This window comes from Papio anubis, chromosome 18, assembly GCF_008728515.1.
Source record: "Papio anubis isolate 15944 chromosome 18, Panubis1.0, whole genome shotgun sequence".
Classification (NCBI taxonomy): Eukaryota; Metazoa; Chordata; class Mammalia; order Primates; family Cercopithecidae; genus Papio; species Papio anubis.
In genome coordinates this window covers 17,552,106-17,562,259 of record NC_044993.1, presented here as the reverse complement: position 1 = coordinate 17,562,259, position 10,154 = coordinate 17,552,106, and the positions used below count along the sequence as shown (strand labels likewise).

Here is a 10,154-nt window from a genome sequence, read left to right as displayed (position 1 = left end):
CCTGATTTGTATTTTTGATCCTATCTTAGTTGCTTTCCATTCCACAAGTATTTATTAAGTGCCTGCTGTATGCCGTATCCTATGCTCACAGCTACATAAGTACAGATGGCTCCTTAGAGGAGGCAGTGTCTGCATGTTGAAGGAGAGTAGGAGGTGTTTATACAGCAAGGGGAAGGGAATTTCAGCAGAGGGGCCCCAAGAAAATAAAACCCAGGGGCTGGAGACGGCCAGATGTGTCAGAGAACAACATGGAGTTTGGTGTTGCAGAAGCCCACAGGCTGAGGCCAGGAGGTGGTGCTGGGGAGGAAGGCAGAGAAGATGAGCGATCAAGAGAATGCCACAGCTTTTCTCTTACTGTTATTTTACCAGAGCCACTTACTTAATACGATCAGACAATTCTTTAAGAAAACTGGGGAATAGCTTGTTCTTCCGAGAAACTTGGTGCTGAAGAGAACTACAAGAGGAAAAGGTGTAAGTGACTGTGTTCTGAGAGGCTTCTTTTTAAGAGGTATATTATTTTCCAGTTTGTGGCTATTATGTCTTTCACAGGTTCTAGAATATAGGTGTGTGTCTTATTGGCCTACTAGCGCTAACCTGTTGAAGTTTATTGATGAATCTGCAGGGTGCCTGTGAGGAGAGCTTCAGAGAGATGGCCAGACCCTGGTGAGAGAGAGTGACATCAGTGTCGTTTTACACCCTGCAAAGGAGGGGCCGTATTTTGGCATAAGAAGAAGGCGCATTGGTGATTGGTGGTATTGAAGGCTTATAGCAAGAAAAAATTCACTAGAACAGCTTCTGTTTATCAGAGCTCCAGAACCTTTCTTCTGGGAGACCCTTGATAGCGTGACCTGCCATCAGGAGAGGAGGCTCAGCCAGCTTGCATTTGATTCCTGGCGAAGGGTGGGTTTGTTCCAAGTAGGAAAAGCAGCTTGTACTGAGGCAGGGACTCTACCTCCCACTCTTTACAGAGTCCCGGAAGGTTATTGCTGATAGGGACATTAGCCATTGCCTGGCTCAAGTCCTTCATGGAAGAGACCAGGAACTGATGGCCAGGAAGCCTAAATTACTTAGCAAATGTATGGACCAATCTGTGATTTGCACTCAGCAAGTCCAGAGATCCTGCCTTTACATCATCGTCTTTTGTTTTCTGGAGTGCTGGTAGGTTAGATCCCAAACTCTGAAGTACTGTCTGTGTCAAAACACTTTTTCCCCATCCCATTTTGAGCTAGGCTCTTCCTCACCAGGCCCATGCCCTTTCTCCTAATTCACTTTGAAGAGGCAACAGCATGCAGTGAAAAGAGCTCTGAGTTTGTATCAAACAGGGCTGGGTTCAAAGTTCTGCTTCAGTGTTTCATGGCTATGTAACCTTAAGCAACTCACTTACCATCTCTGAGTCTCTGTTTCCTTCTCTGTAAAACAAGGACAACAGTTGCCTTTCTGGGGCCTAGCATTCAATAGGCACTCAGTCAGTGAGCATGATTCCCTAAGGTGGAAGAGTTTGTATCACCTTCGGGATTTCCAGTGGGTTTGGGGTGTTCTCTTCCATAATCCCAGTAGACTCTATACCTTCTGGCTACCCTGGACCATAAAGGAGTGAATAAAGAAGTCTCAAGACTGAACACAACACAGAAATGAGTCAAAAGAAAGCTCTTTATTGATTGACTCAGCAACGCAGGGCTGGCACCCATCAGCTTCAAACCACATCTTATCCCGTCCACTCTTGTCCATTCCCGTCCACTTTGTCCTCTTCCAGGCTGGAATCTTGCTTTCAGGGAAGGGCTTCTGGCCAGCTTTGCATTAGTTCTCGGCTATGGTTTTCTGAACCCAGTCCTGGATGGAAGTCGCCTTCACATACACACCATACTTAGCCACACCACAGCTCTTATCAAAGCTTAGGATCCCAGCTGCATACCAGGTGTCCTCCTCCATGTCGTGAACGGCAAAGGCAGTGCCTGCATCGCCATAGCAGGTGTCTTCCTGGTACTTAGACATGCCGGCACAGAAGGTGTGTTCATTCAGTATGGGCTGCACCCCTACAGGGTTCTTCGGTGCCTTCCTTTTGGGGCATTTGCTGCCTTCATAGTGCTTTATGCAATCGTATTGGTCAGCCACAGGCAGCATGACATACTTCAGATGGTCAGTAAAGTTAAAATTGGCATTTCGCCCCCAGCCAGACACGTAACCCACACGCCCTACTTCTGCATAATCCTTTGAAGGTAGGCAGATGGGCATCACTCTCTCATTAACAGGCACCTTCTGTTTGAGTTTGATGAGCCCAATATCTACCTGGGAGTAGTTAGGGTGTAGAACCACCTTCTCAATCTCTACAAGCTGCTTTTTCCCCACATAGAGTGTTAAAGTAGGGGCAATGTCTTTCGCTGTTGCATTTTCTGAATGGTTCAGGAAGAGATTTTTAGCCGTGGTCAGCAGCCATTGTTCATTGATCAGCGTGGCCCCTGTGGTGAGATTATGGCGGGAAACCATCTTAGCCTGCCAGGGAAAGCTGCCTTTGGCATCCAGGTGTCCACCCAGGATCCGCTGCACTGCGTCTGCCGGATTCTTGGGCTTCCCACACACTGTCAAGGAGAGCAAGACACTCGTGAGTGGAAATGTGCAAGAGCCTTTCCATCTGAGAAAGAGGGGTAAAAGCATGGGCGGCTGCCACTGCTGCGTAAACTACAAAGATTTAAATGCTTTGCCCTTACTGCCTGCTCATCTCATTCCCAATAGTTGCAGTTCTAAAATAATTCTGTTTTTTTAATTGTTTACATTACAAAAAGCTCTATTTCCTACTTTTCTAACAAAGGAAATGGGAAATACTGAGATTTTTGAGCCCTGGCTGGTGAACTGTATTATATTTAAACAATTATCCCAACAAAGGAATTTCCACAATTCCCTGAAATTCATTGAAAGGGCTAGGAGCTACAATAATTCATTCTCTCTGAAGAAAGAGGAATCTAGAGCATCATTGACTGGAGCTCAGATTTTGTAGATAGTGCAGTTATTATGAGGCAGGTTGGTAGTTCCACACCAGTAAGAGCCGAAGAGGCTGAGCCTTTGCCTCTGGTTCCGAGAAGGAAAGGAGAGAACAACAGCTCCTGCTAATAACGAGAAGCAGCAGTCCCAGCCCACGTCCAGCCTCCTTCTAGGCTTCCGTGGATTAAGATTGTATGTTATCCCTTGACTTGTTCTCCCTGGAGCTTGCTTCTCTTTACACCCAGGGCTCTCTAGCAGGTTCTCTGTATGCACAGGCTCTCCTGATCTGTGGGCAGTGTAGACAGTGGATTCAGCCAGTGCCCTTCAGGCCCCAATAAACAAGACCCTTAGACCCTTAGTGACCCTTAGGGAGTTACCACCTAACTGCTTAAGTCTCTCCCTGGCCAGCTGCGGTTCTCCCACATCCCTCCTCTTGGCTCTTGTGTGCTCAGAGGAAGCCGCGCTGGAAGGCTGTGCCTCTAGGACGTTCCCACCCGGAAGTCTGCCTGCACTGGTAAGTGCTCAGCACCCACCTGCTTCACATTCAGGAAGTTTATCTCCAACAGCCTTATTTGTCCACTGCTTCTCATTGTTTAAGGTGTACACTCCTGAAACAAAAGGCAAGAAATGAGCCAAAGGCTAAGTCAAGTCTGCATCCCGAGCAGAGTGAGAAGGCATTTAAAGAGAAGAATTAAACGGAAGAGGAAAAGGGGACAAATAGGAAGGGGAAAAGGAGAGAGAATATGAGGAGGAGGGAAAGAGTGCTGTGCTGGAAACCAAGTGCCTGGACTCCAGTTACGCCCAGCAGAACACACTGTGGTCATGTTGGTCACAGCCAGGCAGTACACGGAGGGCTCGGGGTTCAAATCCTGACTGCGTCTTACAGGCTGCCTGAATTTGGGCAAGAGACTCAACCTGTCTGTGCCTCTGTTTCCTTATCAGCAAAGTGAGAACAATGACCTCTATTCAGAGGGATATTGTGAGGACTAAGTGAGCAAATAAATATGAAGCACTTAGAGCAGTGCTAGGACAGCAGGACTCACTAGGTGAGGGTGACCTGTCGTCATCAGCGTTCCTCCTTTTCCCACATCTCCCGCTGGAGATGGAAATCTGACTCTGAGATAGGTAGGCTGCATGGCATGGCCTCCCCTTAACAAAACAGAAAACTTGAGGCTGACAAAAGTTCGTCTGCCCAAAGGGCCACAGCTACTGACAACAAAATCCCTATTAGAATCTAAATCTCCTGGCTCCAAGGAGAGCAATGAACTTTCTGGCAAATCACCCCAGCACCGCCCATAGGGCATAGAGACAGTTGTCCACGTCTTACCATCTCCTTCTGTGCGCAGCCTGTAGTAGTTCTTACACTGGTAGCGAACCAAGTGCTCCACGTAGCCATTTGCGATCATGGGGGGCTTTGGGCAGCCGTCATCTGCAAAGAGAGAGAAGCAAGAGAGTTTACTATTTGGAAATTGTTCCCAGTGAACCATGAAAAGTCAGATGAGTGGAAGCTGCTCTGCACATCAATCTCCTTCCACCCTGAATAGAAGCCAATGGAAGCACAAGCTCCCCTCATTTCTGGCAGGAACCCCAATGTTCTTCACGGTCCTGAAAGCCCAGAGGTCAAGATAAGAAGGGGCAGCTGGGTGTTCTCAGAGAGAGAGTGCAGACCCGAGAGGGTCAGAGGGGGATGCGGCGGCGCCCGGGATGCACGCTCCTACCCAACCAAAGACTGACCTGCGATATCCGTGACATCGTTGCCTGAGTCCACTGCAAAAAGCTGTCCCCAGAGCAGGAGGGCAACGACAGCTCCCAGAGCACTGCAGAGAGAAGACAGGAAGGAGTGGAAAGCTGGTCTCCCTGCTTCACAGCACATGCATGCATCCACACACACATGCGTGTACCCACACACACGCACACATGCCTACACACACACACCTCCCACTTAGCAGCCAGAAAGAAAATCGATATATGGATGTGCTAGGACCAAGAAGTTATCCCCACCCCCGCAGACACATGCTTTAGCAGCTTCTGAGCGTGCCAAGCTTCCAGCAAGCTCTGTCCTGCTGGGATTTCTGCGGAAGCTTCAGAGAGGGATAGGAAGGCACGTGGGTGTGGGGCGAGTAGGGGCTCAGTTTCTGGCTGCATTCAGGAAAGTACATTGGCAATAATAGAGGAGCCCTCCAGGAAAGAGAAACCTCCCTCAGGCACACCAAAGATACTGGTAATAAAATGTAGATAACTCAGAGATGGGAACTTAGGACTTTTTATGCTATTCCTCTACTTCTTGATATTTTCCATAATAAAAGTTTCCTTAAATACACAATTTTTTTTTTTTTTTTTTTTTTTTTTTTTTGAGATGGAGTCTTGCTCTGTCACCCAGGCTGGAGTGCAGTGGCATGATCTTGTCTCACTGCAAGCTCCGCCTCCCGAGTTCACACCATTCTCCTGCCTCAGCCTCCTGGGTAGCTGGGACTACAGGCACCTGCCACCATGCCCGGCTAATTTTTTGTAATTTTAGTACAGATGCGGTTTCACTGTGTTAGCCAGGAGGGTCTGATCTCCTGACCTTGTGAGTCACTGCGCCCGGCCTCCTTATATATATACTTTTAAACATATGGTTATTTCTAGTACTTTATGGTAGTTCATCTTTAGGAAATGGTATCTCAAACCCCAAAATGCCAGAAGGTTACCTGGAAGAGAACTGGTGTCCAAAAGCAGGACTGTGGCCATGGGCATTGACGCACAGGTGCCATCTGCCAGTTCACCATCTCGCTAACAGATGCTGACCATTCAGGCACTAATGCTTCTATTAAAATAGTTTCTAGGCCGGATGTGGTGGCTCATGCCTGTAATCCCAAAACCTTGGGAGGCCGAGGCAGCCAAATCACGAGGTCAAGAAATCGAGATCATCCTGGCCAACATGGTGAAACCCCATCTCTACTAAAAATACAAAAATTAGGTGGACATAGGGGCGCACACCTGTAGTCCTAGCTACTCGGGAGGCTGAGGCAGGAGAATCACTTGAACCCAGGAGGCAGAGGTTGCAGTGAGCCGAGATCGCACCACTGCACTCCAGCCTGGTGACACAGCGAGAATCCTTCTTAAAAAAAAAAATCTAGTCTTATTATTTCAACATTTCAAAAAGTCTTTATTTTTATAAGATCTAAGTGCCTTAATTAGTTGTATCCCAGGTACTAGTGTATATCCCAGGTACTAGTCAATTAATGTGTCATTCATATGTGTTACAATTAGTCTTTCTTATTATACATTTTTAAAGAGGAAAGTATCTGCTAATTAATATACTCAGAATGCCAGGAAGCCTACCACAGGAGCTGATGACATCCCCTACAAAGATAAAAATGTAACCTCAAGGAAAAAGACACTCCTGAGAGTAAATCTCATCTCCTGGGAAAGACAGCACTGTCTTCTATGGATGCAGAAAAGGAGAAGATTTAACACACTAAGCCCTTTAGTTCACTATAGTTTAGCCCATTTGCCCGTTTCTTTGTTCTATTTCTGCATCTCTACCAATGTACGCAAAGAAGACTGAAATAAAGAACCAGAGGAAAGCTTTTCAGGAGAGAACGCTGTGGACCCACCTCATCTTGGTTGGTCTTGCCTCTGGAAGAGCAGTGCTGTGGGCATCTGCTGGTCTTTTTATGCTGCCACCAGCTCACCTCTCCCCCTTCTCCATTTCGTAATTCCTGTGTCTACATAACTTTGGCCCTGGTAAGGTCACTATCTTTTCCAGTAACAAAACCACAAACAATACCCCTGTTAAGAGCTGAGCTCTTGCTTCACACTTGATTTTCCTGTGGTGTTCTATTACAAACCCCAAAGAAACCTGGCACCTCTGTGACCCACGAACCTGCCAAAGTATTTCCCGAAATCAGCAACTGGGCACGACAGGGCAGCAGCAGGAGCCATCAGTCTCTTTATCTTGGAGGATTTTCACGCTGTAGAAGGCCTTACTTTGAGTTGTTTTAAACCCATTGTAGACATTTCTGCAACCTAGCTTAGATAGGGCTCTAAAGAAAGAATTCCCTTTTCACAGTAATTTTCTCCACCTTGTGAGTGGACATCTCCCTATTGCTTAAAAGCTCTCCAGCGTGAAATCAGTAAATGTGTTTATTGTGTCTTCCCTGATTGTTCTTTGCAAGAAATCACACAACTAGTTAAAGCTATAGTGTAGACTGACACAGACCATACTCAGTGGCAGTGGTTCTTATGGTTTTATAGTCTGTTGATTAGCCTAAATAGGCAGATGAGAAAAATCAGTATGTCTAAGTCAAATGTCTGCACCTGTGTGTATCCCAAGTACCAGTCAATTGAAATTTAGTAGAAACTCGATAAAAGGTTGATTTATTCGTTAAAAAGGGTTAGTGGTTCTTAAATTAGAGTGTACAAAAGAATTACTTTTGGATAATCATGGTGACACTGATGTAGTAGCAAAGTAACTAGAAACAAGACAAATGCCCATCAACAGGAGGAAGGGTCAATACTGCGTTGTATGTGGATATAATGGAATATCATACAGCATAAAATGAATAAACTCTGCAAGAACATGGATAATCTTATAAACATAATTTTTGAAAGAAAAGTGCAAGTTTCAGAAGATTACCTTCAGTATGATAGCAATCTTCTAGACATCAAAACCAAGTAAAACTTGGCAATGGATTCTTAGATATGACACCAAAATCACAAGCAATCAAAGAAAAATTAGATAAATTGGGCTTCATTGGAATGAATGTTTGTGCATCAAAAGACATATTAAGAAAATGAAGACAGGTCAGGCGCAGTGGTTCACGCCTGTAATCCCAGCACTTTGGGAGGCTGAGGTGGGCGGATCACGAGGTCAGGAGTTTGAGACCAGTCTGACCAACATGATGAAACCCCATCTCTACTAAAAATACAAAAATTAGCTGGGCCGGGCGCGGTGGCTCAAGCCTGTAATCCCAGCACTTTGGGAGGCCGAGACGGGCGGATCACGAGGTCAGGAGATCGAGACCATCCTGGCTAACACAGTGAAACCCCGTCTCTACTAAAAATACAAAAAAAATTAGCCGGGCGTGGTGGCGGCGCCTGTAGTCCCAGCTACTCGGGAGGCTGAGGCAGGAGAATGGCGTAAACCCGGGAGGCGGAGCTTGCAGTGAGCCGAGATCGCGCCACTGCACTCCAGCCTGGGCGACAGAGCGAGACTCCGCCTCAAAAAAAAAAAATTAGCTGGGCATGGTGGCGCAATGCCTGCCTGTAATCCCAGCTACTCAGGAGGCTGAGGCAGGAGAATTGCTTGAACCCAGGAGGCAGAGGTTGCAGTGAGCCTAGATCGCACCACTGCACCCCAGCCTGGGTGACAGAGCAAGACTCTGTCTCAAAAAAAAAAAAAAAGTGAAGACAATCTACAGAATGGGAGAAAATATTTTCAAATTATATATCTGATAAAGGGTTATTATCCAGAGTGTTTCCTACTACAACAACAAAAGACAAACAATTAAAGCATAGGGAAAGAATTTGAATAGACATTTCTCCAAAAAATATACATAAAGTGCCAAAAAGCACATAGAAAGATACTCAAGACTCAAGGCGGTGATTCACACCTATAATCCCAGCACCTTGGGAGACCGAGGCGGGTGGATCACCTGAGACCAGGAGTTCGAGACCAGTCTGATCAATATAAATACGGTGAAACCCCATCTCTACTAAAAATACAAAAATTAGCCAGGAGTGGTGGCATCCACCTGTAGTCCCGGCTACTACTTGGGAGGCTGAGACAGGAGAATTGCTTGAACCTGGGAGGCAGAGGTTGCAGTGAGCCGAGATTGCACCACTGCACTCCAGCCTGGGCAACAGAGCGAGACTCCATCTCAAAAAAAAAAAAAAAGTCACTCAACACCATTGGAAAATGTCAATACGGAAATTTGCAAATCAAAACCACAATGAAACACCACTTCACAGCCTACTAGGATGGCTACAAATCGTGTGTGTGTGTGTGTGTGTGTGTGTGTGTGTGTGTGTGTGAGAAATGTTGGCAAGGATGTGGAAGAGTTAGAACCCTGGTACATTACCTTACTAGTAAGAATGTAAAATGGTGCAGCTACTGTAGAAAACAGTTTTGTGGTTCCTCAAAAAGCTAAGCATAGAATTGCTATCTGACCCAGCAATTCCACTTCAAGGTATAAACCCGAAGAATTAAAAGCAGAGACTCAGAGACTTGTACACCAATGTTCATAACAGCATTTTCACAAAAGGTAGAAGCAATCCAAGCATCCATCCACAGATAAATGGATAAACAAACCGTATTATTTACATACAATGGAATATTATTCACGTATAAAAAGGAATAAAATTGATACATGCTACAACATGAATAAACCTTGAAAACATACTAAGAGAAAGAAGCCAGACACAAAGGGACAAATATTACTTGATTCCACTTATAATAAGGTATCTAGAATAGGCAAATGCGTAGAAACAAAAGTAGATTCGACTTTACTAGGGCCTGGGAGAAGCAAGAAATGGGAAGTGATTGCTTAATGGGTACAGAGTTCCTGTTTGGGGTGATGAAAAAACTTTGGAAACTGATAGTGGTGATGGTTGCAGAACATTGCTAGTGTAATAAATGCTGCCGAATTGTACACTTCAAAATGGTTAAAATCAGAAATTTTGTGTTATAAATATTTTAGCACAAAAAACTCAAGAAGTAAATAAGTAAATAAACTTATCTTTATTGGAGTAAAAGAAAGAAAGAAAGAAACAAGCAAGACTCAGCACTATGTTGCTCAGGCGTAGATATCAAAGAGTCAAAACTGTGTTTTTAAATTTCTTGTTGGAATGGAAAACCCAAAATATAAAATGTTACGTCTCATGGGGAGGTAAGAGGAAAGTATAAGAGAAAGACACTTAGGTAAATATAAATAAATTGTTAATGACCCAGCTTTTGGGCTGGGTAGTAGGTTCATTAACGTACATTATATTATTGTGCTTTATTTTTAATAAAACACATATATGCCCACACATATATGTCCCATATAATATTTTATAACTATTAAATAAAATATTTTAAAATATGAAGGAGGGAGGGACTCATCCTAAGGACATAGTGAGAGGCCCCTTTTCCATGAATTGGATCCAGTAGGTCTGCATGGGGATGTGAAAATCTACATTTCAAGCGTCCATAA

At 45.0% G+C, this 10,154-nt stretch overlaps 1 protein-coding gene across 1 annotated transcript; it reads right to left on the bottom strand.

The window, feature by feature from the left end:
• Window positions 1-1,635: 1,635 nt before the first annotated feature.
• Window positions 1,636-6,723, bottom strand: LOC101020215 (haptoglobin). Its single transcript, XM_003917127.4, has 5 exons — window positions 6,576-6,723; window positions 4,711-4,793; window positions 4,304-4,405; window positions 3,510-3,584; window positions 1,636-2,576 (listed from the first exon to the last, which is right to left on the bottom strand). Exons 1-5 carry the CDS (start codon window positions 6,578-6,580, stop codon window positions 1,798-1,800), a joined length of 1,044 nt encoding a protein of 347 aa, XP_003917176.2. The 5' UTR covers window positions 6,581-6,723; the 3' UTR covers window positions 1,636-1,797.
• Between the last annotated feature and the right edge of the window lie 3,431 nt (window positions 6,724-10,154).

Excerpts from the sequence above, each read along its gene's own strand:
- LOC101020215 (XM_003917127.4), bottom strand. Across the intron at positions 4,406-4,710 it reads CGATGTCACGGATATCGCAG|ATGACGGCTGCCCAAAGCCC; the intron begins GTCAGTCTTTGG and ends CTCTCTTTGCAG. Across the intron at positions 3,585-4,303 it reads GCTGCGCACAGAAGGAGATG|GAGTGTACACCTTAAACAAT; the intron begins GTAAGACGTGGA and ends CTTTTGTTTCAG.